Below are 21,224 nucleotides of genomic sequence, written 5' to 3'. Positions count from 1 at the left end.
ATAATAATTAAGTTGTTCATACTTTATCTACAAGTAGGTTCTAAAAGTAAATCTATAATAATTTTTTATAGTAACTAAGGACTGTGATGGGATCAAGAGAGGAAAATATTATCTGGGCCATAATGATACTGTTTAAAGGAGAAAATTAAAAATATTACAGTTGAATTGAGTCTCTCTTATTTATTCACTTGACAAATGTTTATTGAGTCCTTACGGTTGGTCAGGCTACTACCTATTCTGGTACTTTGGATACATTAATGAAAAATGTACTGCCCTCTTTATAATCTAGTAGGGAAAGACAAAGCCAGTGAGGAGTATAGAGAGATGCTGGGTAGGAAGCGGTTCGGGTTTTATGTAGGGCAGGCACTATAGGAACATGGGAGCTAGGACTTGAGGGAAGAGGCTTCCAAGCAAGGGCACCCATATTCCAGGCACTTGCACGTGCATTTTATTATTTAACCTTCCCAACAGCCTTTGAATAGGCAGGACAAGAATTATCCCTGTATCCCTTTTATGGAAACTGAGGAACCACATGACTTTCAGTAAGTTCCAGAGTGGGTGGTGGAACTGGAATTTAGATCTAGGTTTAATTCACTCTTTCAAGCTGCAGTGGAGGATAAAATTCTGAGTACTCTTTTAATAAAAGGAGTCAGATTAATTGCCTATAATGACAAGTGGGTAGGTTAAACCCTTAGGCTAATAAACCTGCCTGGTGACCTCTGCAGTTGTCCCTTTTCTTAATTTTTAGCAATTTGAAGGATCCATCCTCAGTCCAGGGAGGAGTGGGGGCCAGTGGCTTTCTGTGAGAAGGCTTCCTATCCTCCCTTGCCTTGCCTGCCTGTGTTTTCTTCCATGCCTCACTTCTTGGCAATGTAAATGCCTTCAGCTGCTTTCATCTGCACTGGGACTATCTGGATTTGGCAGTAATTTCTGGGAAGTGAGTTTAAGAGGGTTGTAAAAGAGGTAATCCTTTATGAACCAGGCAAGCAGTCTAGCTGTGAGGAACAGCCAGAGGCAACCCTGCCTGAAGGCAGAGGGTTAAGGTGCTGGTGTTGGGATTTTAAGCTACTGAATGGATTCCCAATGATTGCTGACCTTGTGCATGCTGCTGAGTCTGCAGCCACTAGAGGGAGTGCTCCTCCTGCTGAACTAAAATGTAACTAAGGCAAGGTTGTGTTGGTATTACCCCCTGGTGCCTGACCTGGGTGAGCAAAGACTCAGAGCCAGCATTGCTGCCCATATGTATTTGCTAAGCTTGGAGAGTATGTAGCAGCTAACCACTCTTGTCTCCTATCACAAAGAAATCAGGAAACAGGTGTGGAAATCTCATGGAGATCAAAATGAACAATAAAGCTTATCAAAGAGAAAACCTTAGATATGTTGCCAAGTGTATTTGTTAATCCTTTCTTACTAAACCATCCTATTCAAGCCTCAGGCAGACCTGGTCAGCCATAGACATTTGCACTGGAGCTGGCCACACATTTCATGATATGCGTGTCCTGAAGATAGATACTGAGAAAAATAAGACCACAGGAGTGGCTGAGAGCCACAAGGTGATGTCCTTCTTCCTCCAGGCCTTCTAGATCAATTCCTCTCTGTCCCTCTTCTGTTAATGAAGTGGAGTGAGGAGGAGGCAAAACATTACCTCAAAAGGTTCCCCTAGAAGATGGATGCTCCTTCCCTTTGTGAAAGTGCTGTGGAGCATTTGTCACCCCCCTCTCCATATTTTTTCTCATAACATATTGGAATCGATATTTGATCTGATGATTAATGGGATATGTCTGTCATATTCATCAGTTTTAACCCTACCTAGATCTACCTCCTTAAGCTACTTTCCAGACAACAAACTCTGTCTTGGTGTTCTCTGGAGGCCATTTCCTGGAGGGTTGCTTAGCTTTTGCCTCTAGGTCACTTTGTTCCTGTTAAGACTAAGAGCATGAACCGTACTAGGGAACACTGGTAAGAAAATCATTGCTCTCATTCAGGCTTGAGTTAAATGTTGATCTTAATTAAGGAAGCTATCTGGGAAGGACTATTAAACTGCAGCAGAACAAAGGTAGAAAGATTTTTGAATAAGGAACACTCTGGGTAGACCCAAAACTTGGTGAATTTGAAGCATCTTCTAAGATCCCAGTGACCTCATGTTCACTCTGAGTGACCCTGAATTCACCGGGACCTTCGTCTGTGAAAGCATAATCCTGCACTTGTGAACAAAGCCACAGTTGCTGCTGTTAGTGATAAATTTTTTTTTTAAAAAAGACTCTTGAGTGGGGATATGACTGAAACTGAGCCAAAGTTTCTATTTCTCCATATGGTTCCACAAGGCCATGCCTGGTAATTGTTTCCAAAGGTTCTCTCTCTTCATACCATGGCTTTTGGTTTTATCAGACCCACAAAATTACCTCTTTTTTCTCCTCTTAAACTAATACGATTAAGATATACAAAACAGAATCACACAATTAGAGATGAAATACCAGTTGGTTAGAGAAAGAAGGATAAAGCTACAGTGAGACAGAACATGCTTACACACAAGATCCTCCTCTGTTCCTCCTGTGATAAAGCCATTCTTCCCAGACTGAACTGAGAACCCTCCCCAGTAGAAAGCAAATGCCTACCTCCTGGCCAGAATGGAAGATGCTCAGAGACCTCAGGGACTCTGGTTCCACCACTCTCAACCCCAGCCATTCCATAGGAAGAGACCAAGGCAAGATATTAGAGAGAGATCAGGGTCTCCCTCATGAGAAGTTGAAATTTTCTTTCTTAATGAAATAAGAGTCATCCCAAATATAGAACTGGTTTTAAAATATTTATAAAAAAGGCTACTATTTATTTAAAAAATATTTTTGTGTCAGAGTTAAGAACTACAAATTTCTTTAAGAAATGAGGCCCATGTTTTGTCTTAATATCCTGGGCATCTGTTACAGTGTCTGGTAATTATTTTTGTTGAAAGGGTATTTAGAACAATTTTTTAATATATAACCTGATGATTCCCAGGCTTTTGGGAAAAAAGTCAGTAAAATGAAATATAATAGAATATGGGACACCGATAATTTTTTTTTACCATATAAGATAACAAATAATAACTGCCACCTCTGACATCACCATCACATAAAGAAACAAAATATTTTAACTTAAAAAATTAAGAAAGGACAAAATCTTAAAATAAATGGTGAAGGAAGTTTTGCAACCTCAGATGCATATAGATGTGCAGCTTTTTCTCATTTTTCAGTCATCTAGGAGGAACTTGGTCATGGTCTGGCTCTGGCTCTGGCCTGGCACTGAGCAACTCGGGTTCTTCTGGGATGCGGCCCAGACTTTAGAAATGTCTAAAGGCTTCTCAGGATATTCTCATTCTGTGCTTATTTTTTCTGAACAGAGCTCTATCAGAAAAGATTGTCTCTGTCCTTCCGAGGATGAAATGTCCACACCAGCTGGAGCCCCACCAGATCCAAGGAATGGATTTTATTCACATATTTCCTGTTGTGCAGGTGAGATCTGTTTGGTTTCTTGTCCTTTGAACATCAGAATTCCTATAATAAATAGATCTGGGACTTGGGCTTTCTAGCCTGGATATAAATCTAATGGATGTGGTATGGATTTGGTAAAGAAGAACATGATGAAATTTCTTGTTGTCATTCTTAAAGGGTTGCTGTAATCCATATTACCCATAACACCTGTTTGAATGTTCCCATCAGTGGCTTTTCATTGATTTTGGGTGAACATGGAACTCTGTAACCTTGTATGTTCTAGTCTCTTCTACTCTACTATTCAGCTTCATTTTATTCCTTGATTTCTTTGTTTTTGTTTTTCTAGCCTCTCTGACTCAGATTCCCCTATACTTCTTATGCTTACTTCTGTTGCAGAGCCTTTGCATATGCTAGTTCCTTGAGCTGGAGTGCTCTTCCTTCTTCTCCTTGTGTTCTTTATTCATGTTCATCTTTCAGATCTCAGTTCTACCAAACCTCTTCAAAACCTTCCTTGACCCCCTAATATACAGGTTCCTTTGCTATGTCCCCTCCTACAGCCACATTCCCTTCCTTCACAGAAATCTTCCTTCCTATAGTTTTTTAACAATGTATACTGATATATATGGTTATCTGTTTTTCCCATCAGACTGTAAGCTTCATTAGGGCAAAGATTATGGTTGTCTTGCTACTCTTTTTTGTCTTTCATACCTATCAGTATGTCTGACAAGTTATAGGTACTTAGTTCTCATATGAACGCTGAATATCTCATGGGAGACTTCTCCCTATGTGGTTTTTTCTCAAGCCACTTAGATTAAGTGGCCTGTGCTTAAAAGTTGTCTGTATTTTTTGTGGTTCTTGTTTCTGGGCATCTTCTCCAAGCAGCTGAAAAAGAGGAAGAGCAGAGGCACTTATGTTCATTCCCTGCTGTGTGAACAGTATTTTGCATCTGATTCTAATACTGTTGTTTGAAGCATCTAATGCAATTCCAGTCCTACCTTTGAGGAAAGTGAGACTCAGAAGGAAATTAGTTTTCGTAAAGCTAGAGAACTAGTGAGCGGACAAGCATAGATTCCAGCCTATACTCCTATCTATAAGCCTTGTGCCTTTCCCACTCTGTCATTCATGCAGGCACTGAGAAGGAAGTTGCAAAGCTTTTCTTCATGTAGGAGACCTCCTAGGTTCAAATCTCAGCTTTGCCACTTCTAGCTGTGTGACCATGGGCAAATGACTTAATTTCTTATATCTTAAATAGAAGTAATAACTGAGAAGTTAATATGTGTAAGTACTTGGATGAAGGACTGGCATGTCTTAGTGCTTTATAAGTGTCAAATAGCAGTCTGTCTTATTGTTTGAGTCTTCCTGAGCGCTAGACTTCAAATCAAATCTACAAATTTTATAGATTTCTCAATGAAATTTATAAATATGAGGTTAAGAGTCTAATTCAGAAATTAATCTGTATGTTTGTTAGACTTTCTATCTCTGATTCAGGAAGATTTTACTCTATTCTTTTTGTGATAATAGAAAGTCAGACCTTAGTGTTGATGGTTGCTGAAACTTCCAATACTGTCCTACTATAAAGAGGTTTCCTTTCTCCAAAGCATGACTCTCTAGGAATTAGACCTTACTGTATCCTATAGTAGAACTTTGGAGGTTTTTTTTTAAAAAAAAAAAATCCAATCCTGATATAAGAAAATGAATGGCAAGTCATCTCCAGTCAGTTTAACATTTCAGGGGTCTGTGAATGTTCCACATTGGGAGTGCAGTGCTAGAGAAGTTCTTGTCTAGATAGAAGAGCCTTGACTGGTTGTTAACAGACTTCTTAATTTCATGAACCTTTACAATTTTGAAGCATAAAGAGAGGTTGGTGTAGGGTTGGCATTTGTAGTTGGCCAAGCAAAAACATTTTTTTTACTTTTTTATTGGAGCATAGTAATTATGCAAAATAAAGAGTATCATTATGGGATATTTATACATGCATATAACCTAATTTGATCTGTTTGATTCACCAATACATCCTCTTTCTCTTCTCCTTTCCTTTCTGATACCATTCCTCTGCCTAATTAGTCTCCTTTCCATTTTATTGAGGTCCCTTTTCCCTTTTTTCTCTAGCTTCCACATATGACCTTGACCTTCTGTGTCTGACTTATTTTGCATTTTCCTTTGTGGCTGAATACACAGAGGAAATATGCCACATTTCTTTGTTCATTCATCTGTTGACATACCTATACTGGTTCTGTATATCACCAGCATGATACATGGGTATGTGTATATCACTAGTATACTGACTTTAATTCATTAGGAATACTGAGGAGTGGTATAACTTGGTCATATAGTAGTTTCATTTGTAGTGATCCTGGGCCATGGTACTGGGGTTAGAGTGTGGGTGAGGGGCTATAGTAGTGTTGCGTGCTGTCTGTTCTGCCTCTGCTTTATATTTCAGTCAGTGCCTAGGATATTGGATAGAGGTGGGGTGGGTAAAGTAGTGGAAATAAATGGAAGATACTAACAACAAAGAAATATTCCACATAAAGCTACCTGCAGACACCCCATCTTGGTCAGCCACTTCCTAAATATGTTCTTCACTTTATGTAAGCTGGCTGCCCTCTGACAGTATTTCTTCTCATTCCTGTAGAAGTACCGTGCTGTGGGTCATATGTCTACTTTCCTAGGCAGCTATACTTCACCAAGTATGCTGTGGTAAAACACAACTACTAATCAAAATTCGTTTTGGCAACGTAGTGGTCGTTCCAGATAGTAAGCTGCAGCCCTGACAAATGGCTTCCCCCTTTTTTTATTCTTCAGTAATGAAGGGAATGCATGAAGAACATGGGGGAGAAGTGAAGGCTCCTTCTGTACCTTACACCACTCTTAACCCTCACTACCTGGCTCTTCTGCAGGATATGGGTGTGTGTGTGTGTGTGTGTGTGTGTGTGTGTGTGTGTGTGTGTGTGTGTGTTTTAATTAACTGGAGTTTTAAGTTGAAGAGTAGAAAGAGCAACAGCTTCTAGGTAACAGCTAGGAAAACGCTCAGATGGGTAATAAAATCCACTTGTCCAGTCATCTGGTACAAGAGCCTCTGAGTTGTGTGACTCCCAGCTTTGCAGTTACAGATCACTGAGAAACTTACGTAGTGTCTCTGTATCTCAGGTTCTGTAAAACCGAGCCAGTACCTTTTACCTTATAACATCATGAGGATCAAAAGAGAAGATGTTATATCAGCTGAACCATATACCTCCTTGGGCTCTATACTCAGTACACATTGTTTGCAAATTAGAATATTGTAGGGATATTCTTCCTCTATCAAGCAAGGGGATTTACTAGGTGTTTGCTAAGGCACTCTCCCCTTTCTCTGGGCTGTGGTGTAAGCATAGGAAAGAGAGGTTTATGTTATGATCTGCCACTGGGAATAGTGGTTGGGGAAATACCTATTTGCCTTGTGCTTCAGATATTTACAAAGCACTTGGGTGCTATGATTTCATTTGCTTCTGTAGTAGCACTGTGTTGTCAAGAATATCAAGCAACTAATCTTCTTCCCTTTGCAGAGACAGTCTGAGGCCTGAGAATGTGGGAAATGGCTCTATGCTTCAATGTAGCCACTCAGCACTGTGACCACTGTGTAAAAGCACTGGTCCCTACTGTATCAACAGCTTGGATGCCCAGCCAGTGCTTTTCCTACATGTTAGCGTGTGTTGACAGTTTCTTAACACCTGGTCAGTTCAACCATGCTGATTTCAGTTCACAAGATGTGCTATCTCTAAGTGGGCCTTTACTGCCATGGGATATCATCCCTATCAACTCATGTTTCCTCACTTCCTTCCCCAGTGGCTAGTGAAACGAGCTATAGAAACAAAAGAAGAAATGGGTGACTACATTCGCTCTTACTCCATATCCCAGTTCCAGAAAACCTACAGTCTCCCTGAGGTTAGTATTGTGCTTTTTCTCTCTTCTCCACCGAGACCACGAGTGTACACTTATAGAGACCACCGAGGAGGGGGTGGAGCAAGCTCAAGCCCCCATTCCCAACTCCTTGCTTGGCATCTCCACTCATCCTCAGGCAGCAATGGAACAGGGCCTTGTGGTTCATTAGAACTGCCTCTCTAAATGGCCACTGAGTCTGAAGCCCTACAGTTTTATCATTTTCTTTGAATTTTAGTACTTGATCCAGAACTTTTTTGAATTACAAGAGTAAGAGTGTATTTTTGTATAAAGCTTTTTGAGAGACCACTTACTTGTGTAGAGCATTTCTGTAGTAATAATTTATTTGTAGTAACAATAATAATCTTAGCACAGCATTTGATTTCTTTTTTTAAATTTTTTTTTTAGTTGTTGATGGACCTTTATTTCATTAATTTATATTTGGTGCTGAGAATCAAGCCCAGTTTTTCACACATGCTAGGCAAGTGCTTTACCACTGAGCCACAACCCCAGCCCGTATTTGACTTCTTTAATCCTAATGATCGTCTCTGTTTTACAGATAGAGAAACTGAGGTTTTGAGGTTAGGCATCTTACCTGACACTTTGGCACTGATGAGATCTGAAATGTGAACAACACTTGTCTAAACCACTACATTCCACGGCATTCCTTTTTCTTCCTGTTTGTAGGGATCTGTGTTAGGGCCATCTGCATAGATCCTCATGTTTTTCCTTAAAGAATATATCCCATCTTAGGATAATTGAGATGGCTTCTGGTAAAATAGTAATGAGAAGCCAGTTTATAAGGCAGATTTTTAAGGAGTCCAGTTAAGTAATCTGTAGTAACCTCGGGTTTGTTTATGCCTGTTTTATCTTGCAGGATGATGACTTCATAAAGAGAAAAGACAAGGCCATCAGGACAGTTGTTGAACTCTCCGTAAGTCCCTTGCCTATGTTTTGTCCTGGCACTGTGTCACCTTCAAGGAGTCCTTTGTTTGAATCACAGATTGCCTACTGGGATCGCCCAGGAGCTGGCCTATAATGGCAGTGTGAAGGTAGCCCCACCTACATCATGTGCTCAGTGCCAAGACATTAGCACCTTCAGGTAGAATTGCCCCAACTAGTGCCCTGCATTCTCAGTTACAATTTTAAAGGAGAAATGTCCAAATGCAAAGCCTTTCCTCTTTTATCCCATGGCAGGGGTAAGTTTGGCATAACTTCAAGAGCAAATGATGAGCTGGAGATGGCAAATTAAAGTTCCTGCCCCATGCCCACCCCTGTGATGGCTTAGGAGAGGCAGAAAAGCTTCTGAGCTTCATGCAGAAAGCTCTGGGATAGTTTTTGTCACCAAAATGCACTGGAAATCTGTACTCATACAACCATATTTCTCAGCTAGGGGAAAGTGGAAAGCTGTTCCTTTTCAAAACACTGAGCCAAAGTCCTGGGAACATTGTTAGTACTGTCCATTCCCACAGCCTTCTTACCTAAACTGATGGGAATGAAGCCTCAGTGCCTGTATGTACAGTATCTTTCTCTAGAAATAATACAGTGTTATTTGCGTCTTGTTTACTTCATCTAAATTGTGTCCTACCTAACGTTTTATTCAACCTTAGGATTCAGCCTTGCTTATATATGTAGTTTTTAAAAAATAAGCTTGTATAGTCTATTGTATTTGTAGGCCTAGCTTAAATATCAGGTATACTTTTTTTTTTTTTTAAACTAGGGATTGAACTCGGGTGCTTTACCATTGAGCCGCATCCCCAACTCTTTTTACTTTTTATTTTGAGACAGTGTCTTGCTAAGTTGCTAGGGCTTCACCAAGTTGCTGAGGCTGGCTTCTAATTTGCAATCCTTCTGCCTCAGTCTCCCCAGTTGTTGGGATTACAGATGTGCACCATTGTGCCTGGCTCAGGTGCACATTTTATGTGGTTGACTTGAGTTGCATTAAAGTATAAAGATTAAGGTGGTCTGATTTATGTGACTGTGAAGTTTTCAGAGAAAGACTGCCATACTGGCTTATCTTAATTAAATTTGTGGTCTTACAATGTGATTACTCTGAAAAGAAAATAAATATTCATTTGCTGGTGAAAGATGTGAAGTGCTTAGGTAAAATAAAATTGTCCTTCTCATTTTATTTTATGTTTATAATTTGTATCTTTTTCTCAATTTTGGAATTGGAAGAAGTGAAAAACCTATAAGATGATGACATTGGGAAGCCAGATGCTGTTTTCATATTTGGAGGCAGTATTAAATAAGAAGCCAAGTGTGGTGGCATATTCCTATAGTCCCAGCAACTCAGGAGGCTGAGGTGGAAGGACTTAGGTCTGGGAATTCCAGGACACCTGGGCAACACACCACAGCTCAAAACATAAAAAAAAAAATAAATATTAAAAAGGAAACATAGATATTAAGAAAAAATGATACAGTGTCAAGAGTAATTTTCTTTCCTGGTTATGAAATCAGTGTACAGTTTAGAACACTCTGTTAGTTCTTTTAAGAAGATTGATAGATGCAGGGAGGGAAGAGATCAGCCTTAAACTTATAATACAGAAACAGCCACTTTAAATGCTTAGATGTATTTTTTCCATGTTTTTAATTTGTACTTTTTAACTGAATTAGAATCATACTTTAAGATTGTAAATTTTTAGAAAGGAATATAGTAATCAGTTATCTAACCCAGAATGAAAAAAGGCCAGTTCTAGCTATCGATTTTCATTGTAATGGAGACCTTCCTCCCCTTATTTCTGTTTAGTAATGCCACTACATAGAATTTAAGGAGATAATGATAATGACAAATAATTAGTGCCCAAACATTATTCTGAATGTCTGTAACTCATCTAATTCTCACAATAACCCTATAAAATTGTAGGGTTTTTTGTTGTTGCTGTTGTTTTGTTTTGTTTTTGTTTTTTAATAATGAAACTGAAGCACAAAGAGGTTGGTTGACCATGGAGCCAGGACCAAAACCCAGTCTCAAAACTATTCTGCTATGAGTTTCTAGATAAAATGCTATTGCAGCTGATTAGAAAACAGTATTAGAATAAAAGAAGATAGAAAACTGTTAAGAGTTTCTTGGAGTATGTTGTTTAGTTTATTTCCTTTCTTATGTGTAAACTCATATTGTACTACCTCAGTTGACTGGTAGTACATTTTTAGCACAAATGGTAAAGAGGTTTTATGGATTGGTCAGAGGTTGCATTCCCCTCCCCGCCTTCTACTGAAAATACTTCTCACTTCAGAAGCTCTCTTCTTAGATTTCTTTCTTTTTTTCTTCTTCTTTTTTTTTTTTTTTTTTTGTACTAGAGATGGAACCCAGGGGTACTTTACCAATTAGCCACATCCCCAGTCCTTTTTGTATTTTGAGACAGGGTTTCACTAAGTTACTAAGTTGCTTAGGACCTTGCTAAGTTGCCTAGGCTGGCCCCAAACTTGAGATCCTCCTGCCTTGGTATCCGGAGTCTGTGGAACTGCAGGCATTTGCCACTGCGCAGTTTCACATTTCTGCAACCACTTCCTTGGCTGACTTGAAATTAGAGTTCCAGGACTTTGCAGGATACTCCAGGGCTGTTGTGCACATCCTGGCCTAATCTTGTGGGCCAGAATAAAGCACTGAATAGCTTTCAGTTTGTTTTCATTATCCCCAAGAAAATCTCTTCCTCTGTTTAAGAAAGGAAACATGCCCTAGGTGACAGATGTGGCTCTTTGCAAGCTCTGGTTCTGAAGGGTGTTTACTTCTCCCAGCTGTTTCCCATTTCTGTCTTTCAGATACCTTATCAGTGGGTAAGGTGATGAATTACTGATGAATCTAGAATCCCAGGCTTAAATTGTGAGAAATTGAGGATTAAAATTTGGCCAGCTACACAGATACCTAGTTTCCACACCTAGCCTTTTAAAAAGCAGTGTCTAGCTGCAATGTGTTTATTGAGTGTCTAATATGTCTGGCATCTAATTAGGCCCTTACCATTCATCAGCATGCACAGAATTTTATTATTATGAATTCCATTTTATAAATCAGGAAATTGAAAGTTAGAAAGGCAAACAAATTCCCTGAGTAGCTTCAGAGTTAGGAACAGGCAGTCAGATTTTGATTTTATGTCTGACTCCTACACAACAGGTTGCTGGTGTTTCTCTCTTTTCCAACACATTCCTGGCACTAATTTTGCAGTAAGGTTGCTGACTTATTTCTGGGTCCCAGAGACTTAGCCATATCCAGAGTGGCTAAAATTCTCTCTACCTCTTCAGTCCTTGGGGACTTTTTCTACTACTTTTCTCTTTGCAGATAGGAGAATGGATGTTAAGTTGTCCTAATTTTGTTTTTGTTTTGGGGGGTACCAGGGATTGAACTCAGGGACACTCAACCACTGAGCCACATCGCCAGCCCTTTTTTGTATTTTATTCAGAGACAGAGTTTCACTGAGTTGCTTAAAGCCTCGCTGTTGCTGAGGCTGGCTTTGAACTCATGATTCTCCTTCCTCAGCCTCCCAAGCCACTGGGATTACAGGTGTTTACCACTGCAACCAGCTTTTTTTTTTTCCCATCTATCAACATGACGCCATTGTGCCTCTACCAGCAGGCTTTTTACTTAATCTGGCTTCAACACAACTCCTTTTGAAAAATAAGTATTAAACGTTTAATATGGAGAATGTAGCTTATTCTTGCCTTTAGTTATCCTTGGAAAATTTTTCTAATCTTTTATTTTTGTCCTTAATTATGTAACCCATTCAATTTTTTTGACACATTAGTTTTTGTTTTAAAAGGTTGCTTTTCTTTAATACCAATGCTGTAATAATAATGAAATATGAGGAAATAAAGAAAAATACAAAGGTGAAATTATCCATGATATTGTGATGTCATTGTCAGGGATAACCATTGATATTCTAAGTAGGAACTAGAATTACGGATATCACTGTAGAGAATAAGAGATTATGAAAATATGACATTTCACTTTGTATTCTGCTTTGTTGCTTGCTGATTTTACACAATAAAATGTTGAGGATTTCTTTCCATGCCAATATACATACCTCTGTAGCATTGTTATTGGGGGCAGATTATTCATATGTAGAACCAGTTTATCTAGTTTTGCTTCTATCTTTTATTTACCCCTCTTGAGGTACTCTTTTTGTCTTGCCTTCATTTTGCATTATCATGGGGAATATCTCCGATACTCCTTTTTTTTTTTTCCTATTTCCTGTTTACAAAATAGCTAGCTGCTTTATAGAATTCCTGTCCTCCTGGAGATGGTATTTTCAGAGGACCGAAGAAATGGAAACTCTGGCTTCCCCAGAATAGGCCTCTGCTTACCACCTTCCACTTTTTCATCATGATCATAATTATCATATTTATGTGTCTCAGTATGCTGTTACACAGCTCACTTCCTCCTGTCCTGGAAGTATCTTGTCTTGCAGTGAGTGAGGTCTTTTACTTGCTCTTAAAGTAAAGGACGCCCTAAGATTTTTACCCAAAATGTGTATTTTGGTAATGTTTAAAAATTTGTGTGAGAATAGAAGGGATGGGGGGAAAAAGACTTTATAGAGCTTTTATTTTTTTGAACTTATTGGATCACCTAAAAGACCATTTAAAAAGTCATTTTCAATTCCTACTCCAGTGTTTTTTCCAGAGGGAATGCTATAAAGAACACCTTTTTATCCAGCATGTAAAATGTGAATGTAACATAAGTAAACTGATATAGTAATTTTTATTATTGATCATAATAATGATGATAATAATAATATACATCCATATATAGGTGAGAATATATGTCTTAGCCCTTACCATGTTTCAGGTACTATTCAAAGTATTGATTAGTTAATCCTCACAACCCTACTTATACCTGTTTTGCAGATGGAAAACCACAGATGTTAAATAACGTGCCCCAAATTGGGGAGTTAGTAATAGGTAAGGACTAAAGCACTGGTATTCCTCTGTATTCATTCAGTAATGTTAATTGAGTACTACTGAATGCTAGAACACATTCTAGTGCTTCAAAGAGAAAAATCTGACCACTAGGTGGCAGTAGCATATTCCAGCTTTATTTGCACAATTCTGTAGGTTTGCTTGTAGGGCAGGGGAGTCCCTCAGTCCAAGATACCATCCAGGGGCTTTTGGCACAGGAGCCAGTGATCCAGAAAGGGAATAAGATAAGGGAACTCCTCAAGAAGGCTCAAGTGGCCCGTGATGATGCTCAGCAGAATGCAGAGTGTCTCTGGGTCAGGGATCTCTGAAGGGCAGCAGCAGCATGGGATTTTTATAGCCCTAGGCTTTTTAATCTATGGTTAGCAAAAGCTAGCAATTTCAGGGGGTATAGTTCTGAAGGATATACAAAGTAGGTAGGCATTAAGTAGCTAAAATTCTGCTTATTTGTGATATTTTTAAAACAATTTGTCATGTAAGAATTTGAGTTTGTTGCTGGCCAGCTTTTGAATTAAGGGATTTCAGTTCATGGTAAAGAAATAAAAAGCCAGACCTGGTAGCACATGCCTGTAATCCCAGCAATTTGGGAGACTGAGACAGGAAGATTGCAAGTTGAGGCCAGGCTAGGCAACTTGGTGAGAAGCCTTCTGAAAATTATAAGAACTGGGGATGTTGTTCAGTAAGTGATCACTCCTGGATTCAATCCCCAGTATGGAAAAAAATTAAAAAAATGGATAGAAGCTAGGGGACAAAATAGTAGCCATTTTTAATTTTCTTATAAAGCACACCTTATTCTTACCTGCCTAGTTACACTATTGTTATAGACTCAAGCAGCCTTGAGGTGGGATTTATACTGGATCCTAAAGAGTAAAAGATGCATTTCTGTGTCCGCTTTGCTTATGTAAAAGGGAACAAATAGATAGGAATAAGATTGGGGACACAAAGATTGCCATCTATCCATCTCTCCTTTCCTTCACTCCATACCTGAGGCTTGTTTTGTTTGTTATTTTATTAATGTGCAGCAGGAAACATTTCATTTGTCCCAGTTACAGCTTTTTCCTTATAGAATCTTTAGGACTTTGCACCTGGTGGTGAAAGCAGGTGGGGAGGTAGGGTTTATTCACAGGCTCTGGGGCTGAGGAATGTCTGCTGGAGTTGAGCTTGGGCTGTGAGAATGAGTGGTTAGGTCCATGGAGGTGACTCAGGGAAATGCCTTTTCCTGCTGAGTCGGGTATGGTCTGATCCACTGGAGCTTTTGAATGTAGAATGCCAGATTGGTAGTGGCTGCTTCACGGCCTGCTCTGTTATTTCAGTAAAGAAGTTGTCTGCCATAATTGCGAGGGCAGTGATGAGGGATTTGCTGCAGGCGCTGCCGTGGTGCTGTGCTGTTCTACTTCTCTGCCCTGCCATTTCGAGCAGTGGGCTCAGAGGCATCACTAATGACAGGTGAGACTGACTCATAACCAGATCTGCAAGTAGATCTGACTCTCAGTGCAAAAGTTAGAGAACTCTTTACAAAAGGGTCACCTTAATTTTTTACCCCTGTTTGTGTGTCCTTTATCTGCCAAGGTAAAATATCAGAACCCATGAAGGATGATCAGAGTTGGGTTATAAAACATTTCATAGAATGTGTCTAGTCCCAATTCTAGTTTTATCCTGTTTCTATCACTTATTGCCTTGGTAACCATGGAGAAGTTATTTAACCTCTCTGCCTAAATTTTATCATCTGTAGACAGAACACAAGGATAACTGCCCCATAGGTGTGAGGATCAAGTAGGCAGGACATTTATAGCAGTCTGCCCACGTGGCACTGGCCTACCATTAATAAATGATTGCCATTAACAATTAATAGCAAAACAAAAATAAGTTGATTCTATATAGCTTTGTTTAAAAAGAATAATCATGTGTAAAGTATAGTATTTAAAAAATTAATCTCAGACTTTAAATTGACAGAATTATGTTAACAAGTTAGTATCTTTATAGGATTAAGAAATCACAACAATCAAAAACTTTAGGTCTACCTTCATTTTATAGATAAGAAAACTGGTCTTTGGAGGGGAGCTGCTTTCCCCAACATCATAGGGCTGGTTACTGACAGAGATGGGATTCAACATCAGCATTCCTGAATCCTGTTGCTTTAAAGGGTAATTTAGCAGTAGTTCTTTATAGTTGGCCTGGAAACCTGAAAGTTAGGTTTTCAAAGTAAACCCTTATATGATCCACATAGCAGCTTCAGATTGTATAATGAGTCTTGTGAGAGGTCCAGCTGCAGTGGCTGGTGGGTGGCTAGAACCTCTACCAAGGACAAGTTAGTGCAGCAAAAAAAAACCTTTGCACTCATGCCTCTAATCCCAGTGGCACAGGAGGCTGAGGCAGAAGGATCACGAGTTCAAGGCCAGCCTCAGCAACAGTGGGCCCAGTCTCAAATTTAAAACAGGGCTTAGGGATGTAGCTCAGTGGTTAAGTGCCCCTGGGTTCAATTCCTTATACCAAAAAAAAAAAAAAAAAAAAAAAAAGAAAAGAAAAAGAAGAAAGAAAAGAAATTAGAAGCCAGTGTACCTAAGGCCTAATAATATCCTAGGCTGAACACTATCATACATATCTTGGACAAATCATTTCCTCTCTGCTTCCTTAATACTAAAGTGAAAATTATAGATTGTGTTTTGCCTCTCTCTCATGGTGTGGCTATAAAATACAAAATATGTATATGATGGTATATGTTTTAAAGTGTGAAGTCCATTCAGAAGTCAACATAGTCATTATTTGGCAGACTAAAAGGTCCTTTTAGCTGTTGGTTTCAGTATGCTATTGTTTTGGAGTCAGTTCTTTTTTGGAAGAATCCTATTTCCTGCCTTGGGTCATTGACTTTTTCAATGGTAACTAAGGAAGATAGCAGTTAAGCTCAATTATATAGCACTGGTATAATAGTAGAGCTCAGGGGAAATTAAATTATACACAGTAACTATGTCATGTGGGTTCATTATATTTTTCATTTCACTATGTCTCTTTTATGTTATTTATAGCTTCCTATTCATGTAGACACCAGGAACACACTAGGGAATATTTGTGGCAGCAGTTTATGAGAACAGCCCTCCAGCATCCTACCAGGCTCTGATTCTTTCCCTTTTCCATCAAATTGTTGAGATTATATAGTGTGTGTCATAGATTGCTTAAAACTTTTCATAATGGAAAGTAAAATAATGGTACAGTTAACCAGAATTATCAAGGGGGACAAATTCTAAATGGAATAAAAATCTCATTATCTGAAGAAACCTGATAGTAATGCTTGTGAGTTTTTCATGGATGAGCAACTAGATATCTTGCTGGCACAATAGCTGCTAGCTCACACCCAGTGCCCTGAGCTGATTTTAATGAGGTATTAATTGACTTACAGCTTTGCAATCAAGAAGGACATCCATTTGGGGGTGAAGACCTACATTTATTGTCAACTATTATATGCCATGAACTTTGTTTAAGATAGATACATATGTACATGTAAACACATATATACTTGTACACATATGTACTTGTATGTGTATAAAACTTCAGAATGTATACCACACAAAACATGTCTATATTTACTTCTGTATTTATAACTAAGGCATACTCTAGACAGCTGTGGTGGCATGCACCTATAATCCCATCTACCTGGGAGGCTGAGGCAAAGGGATTGCCAAGTCCTGGAGTTTGGGCCAACCTGGGCAACATAATGAGCCTCTGTTGCAAAAATAAACAAAAATACACAATCTAATAAAGTCAGTGAAAGGGTGTAATAATTTTAATGTTCCTATAAAATTTTTTGAGGATAAACCTCAAAATATTTGTTTAAAGATAGGTATCTCTGAAGGTTTGTGAGTACTCTCCTTTTCTGGTATTAGAGTCTAAAAGAATTGAAATCTCCTTTGCCATTTCAAATTTTTCATAGGACTTTGGGTTAACATATGTGCCTGTGATACATGAACTGATTTCCTATTCACTTGAAGGCTTGTCTTCAAGAATAAAAGACTTCAACAGACAAACCTTGCTTCTCAATGCAAGACTCCATATTATAAAGGTGTCAGTTCTTCTCAATGTAATCTAGGTTTGGAGCAATTCTAATTAAAAACCAACAGTGTTTTTCATAATGTGTTGACAATCTGATACTGGAATTCTCTTGGAAGAGAATGTTAAGAATAGTCAGGAAATTTGAAAAATGAATAGTGGAGATACAATAGAGAATCATAAAGCAAAAAGAATTAAAGAAATTCACTGTGTATGTAGGTGCCATTTCAAATCATAATATTAAATTAATAATGTTGGGATTTTTAATTTTTATTCAGAAAAAAGTCATTAGATTTATAATTTTATATATCAAAATGTTTTTAATAGATTCAAAGGTTAAATGTAAATGTAAACTATAAATTTAAAAAGTAATATATAAGGTTTTGTTATTGTTTTTCTTTTCCTTTTAAAAGTCCCTAGAATAAGAAGTAAGATATAAAATCTGAGAACTATGAAGGAAATGATAACTAAAACTAACTATTAAAAATCTAAAATGTCATAGGACCAAGAACCACCAAATTGAAAGTTGATACTACTCAATATTTAAATGAAAATCTATGCTACCTAAAGAAAAGTCAAAGGATTAATACTCAGATTATTTAGTATGCTTACATATCAGTAAGAAAATGACAAGTTAATCAGTAGGGAAACAAGGATTTGAACAGGATAAAAGGCAGATAAAATTTCCAGCCTCACTAATGATTTGAGTAAGGCAAGTGAACACAATAAAATTATATTTTACCCATAGGACGAGTGAAAATTGAAAGCTTAAATGTTTGCTGTTGCCAAAAGTATATCACTTATGTATTGGGCATATAAATTAGTACAGTCTTCTCCCATCCCCCCTTTTTTTTTGGCTCAGTTTGATAGTGTAAACACTGTTCAAATCTGTGAGTTCATTTCTAAATTTCTATCCTACCGATATACTTCCACATCTGTGTAAGCATTATTTATAAGAACTTAGAAATTATCTGCCTGTACCTAAGTAAAGGGTTAAATAAACTAGGGGGCTTCTCTATTAAGGAATAGTACATGTAGTTTAAAATAATGAAATAGATTTATACATTGAGTTTATTTTCATGGCACTATCTCTGTTAAGCAAAACAATAAAAAATGTTAAAACAATATCTTATATTCTAAAGGTGCAGAAGAATGTGTACCTATCAAACTGATAGTAGTACCTCTGGAGAGAGGCTGGATACTGTAGGGAAAAGAGAAGGTGATGAAGGACTTTTTAGATGTTTCATCCTTCATACTGTTTGAAACTTGTTTCAGGAATAGATCCATGTTATAAACTTATGCAACTCAAATAAATACAAAATGAAACAATGTTGGATTATTTTCTGAAGTTTTTGTCATATTAAATATGTCCTTTTCTTTTTTTTACTCATGCTGCAGGGAAAAGACCATGGCTGTTTTTATGTCTGTAAATAATATAGAAGAGTACACTGTGAACACGAACAGTGGTAACTCAAAACGTTAAAAGCAAAGGATCCTCTTCTGTTAATGAGCCTTTGTACCTCATTGTAGTCTTTTCTATTTCTCACCAATGAGGCATTCAACATAAATAAGTCATCTCACGTAGACAGAGGTCCATCCATGGCCTCTCACCCCAGCTCACAGGAGCCTTGCCTCTATGTCTTCAGTAGAGCAGATTCCCTGAGGACAGCTGTCTTGAGTTCCCTGCAGCGGAGCCGTGGACACTTCTGCCATGATGGGGAAAGACAGTTCCTCCTGACTAACTGGAGGCATCTAGCAGCCAGGAAATCCTTCTCACCCCCCTCCCCATTGCTTTTCTGTCTCATTCACTTAGGATGTTTACAAGCCACGTCGGAAATACAAACGCCAACAGGGAGCAGAGGAGCTGCTCGATGAAGAGTCTCGAATCCATGCTACACTTTTGGAATATGGCAGGTAATGAACAGAACCCAGTCTAGATGTCTGTTTTGTAAAGCTGTTTAAGATAAAAGCTAATTTAAATTCTTTATTTGGATTAACTGGATTGCCTTCTACCTGACTGAATTTGCTGTTTTCAACCATGAGATCTCCAACATCAGGATCTTTTCTTCCAAGTGTTAAATTATCTAAGTTTCTAGAGGTAACCTTTTGGTTCTCTGTGGAAATGTGTGTGTGAGACTGTGTACTGGGCTCTGCCTTTTCTGGAGAGTTGATGAGTTTGCAGGTGCTTGTATGCCCTGCGTGTCCTTCCACGTATTAAAGTCTTAACATCAAACAGAAGAAATAGAAGCACTTTCAATAGTTGTATACTGTTTGCATAAAAATAAATAAATTTGTTTTCCTGTGAAGATTGTTCTGACTAGGAAAATGAAAACTTCAGAAGTGGTTTTGTTTCTTCCTAAAAATAGTTCTAGTTTTTAAAAATCATTCTTAAAATAGAAGGGAGGCCAATAGAGGAAAAAGGATTGAGAAGGAGGGTGGTGGGAAGGACAAGGAGAAGAACTGAGAAATGAAATCTACCAAGTTATGCTGTGTCCATGTATACCACAGTGAATCCTGCTTAGATAAATAAAATTATAATGTACTAATTAAAATAATAACATCAGCAAGATCAGTTGAGTAGAGCAAGTGAATGGGGAGGGGGAGGGGAGGGAAAGGGAAGGTACTGGGGAAGAAAATTGAGCGAATTGTTATGTACATATACTAATAATGTGGCATGATGAATCCATTATTATATATAATCATGCACCAATAAAAATTAAATTTAAAAATACTGTTTTATATGCTCAATTCTTACTAAAAAAAAAATGTGGATGTGCTTCTCTCCATTGAATGTTTTGGTTGACACTGGGTCTTAATTTTCATTTATGTCCTGTATTCTCTATAGGGTAACTGATCCATTGATGTGAGTATGTCTCCTTCCATTCCCTTCCTTGTGCTGGGAGAGGTCGTTGTTTACTGCTCTGCCTCACAACCCAGCCCTTGTTGGGTGGCTGGAACTAACTGCACTGTCACTAGCAACTCTGAGCAGACATCCAATGGCCTCCTCCTCTATGGCAGAATAAGTAGGAAGGAAATTGGTTTTAATTATTCAAGCTTTCCAAAGAAAGGCAATGCCTCACGCCCTGCCCTGCTTTTTGTAGTATAAGGTCAAGTCTTTCCCTCTGAAGGATAAAAACTGGTCTGTTTCAAAAAAAGGCGGATTTAGTTTTGGCCTTAAGCCAGGTGTGATGGCTGCCCTCACCTCACCAGTTGGTGCTGAGAATTAAGTGCCTATTTTGAGTCAGGCACCACCTATATCACATACATAACTTAGGAGTCCCAGTACAAGAGAAAATTGTAAGGCGGCTTCTTAAGAACTATTAATGGTGATCAATTATTAATAATTTTAACATAGCAACAATAAACATATTTAGGACCCTTCTAAGCATAGGGTTCCATGCAAATGGATGGGTTGCATGCTGACGAAGACTACCCTGGGCCCCATGGTGGAATCTCAGTAGCCAAGGCCCAGCCCTAGAGTGGGCAAGGACTTCATTGCTCAGGGAGAGCCAAAACTGGAGATTCTCTATCTGTGGGTGTAACATACCCCAGAGCCAAAGAAGACCTGGAAGAATGTATTAAGCTTTGTTAGTTTATATTATTTATGTCTTCATTTTTTTCTACTTTTATGGAAAGTGAGATTTTTCTGGGAATGAAACGATATCAGAGTAAATTGCACACTTAGACCATGTTGATGGTATTTTTGTATCTTGCTCTGAAATTCTGAATTTCAAATGGGACCTTTTTGATAAAAATGTAACTGTTGTCATTGTTACCATGTGAATTCAGAAGGTTTCACCCTTCCTGCACTGGATGGTGTAGTCTGAGCTCAGAATGTGGCTTGGCTCCCTGTAGGGAAGGGGACAAGGCACAAGGGTTCTTTATGACTTCCAA

The 21,224-nt window shown here is 38.4% G+C and overlaps 1 protein-coding gene across 6 annotated transcripts in view; it reads left to right on the top strand.

Moving 5' to 3' along the window:
* Window positions 1–21,224, top strand: part of Ccdc93 (CCC complex scaffolding subunit CCDC93) — an 86,732-nt gene that overhangs the window by 9,396 nt on the left and 56,112 nt on the right. For all 6 annotated transcript variants that reach the window (XR_013424033.1, XR_013424031.1, XR_013424032.1 and 3 more), the window contains 4 exons: window positions 3,377–3,488; window positions 7,290–7,388; window positions 8,260–8,316; window positions 19,144–19,244. Coding sequence is in view for 3 of the 6 variants with exons in the window: in XM_078017230.1 (XP_077873356.1) it covers window positions 3,377–3,488; window positions 7,290–7,388; window positions 8,260–8,316; window positions 19,144–19,244 (369 nt within the window). In the remaining 3 variants the exon portion in view is untranslated. The remainder of the gene's footprint in view (window positions 1–3,376; window positions 3,489–7,289; window positions 7,389–8,259; window positions 8,317–19,143; window positions 19,245–21,224) is intronic.

Source organism: Ictidomys tridecemlineatus, chromosome 7 (genome assembly GCF_052094955.1).
Source record: "Ictidomys tridecemlineatus isolate mIctTri1 chromosome 7, mIctTri1.hap1, whole genome shotgun sequence".
In the NCBI taxonomy this organism is placed as follows: domain Eukaryota; kingdom Metazoa; phylum Chordata; class Mammalia; order Rodentia; family Sciuridae; genus Ictidomys; species Ictidomys tridecemlineatus.
Note: the sequence above shows the minus strand (reverse complement) of the source record. Positions and strands in the feature narration are given on the sequence as shown.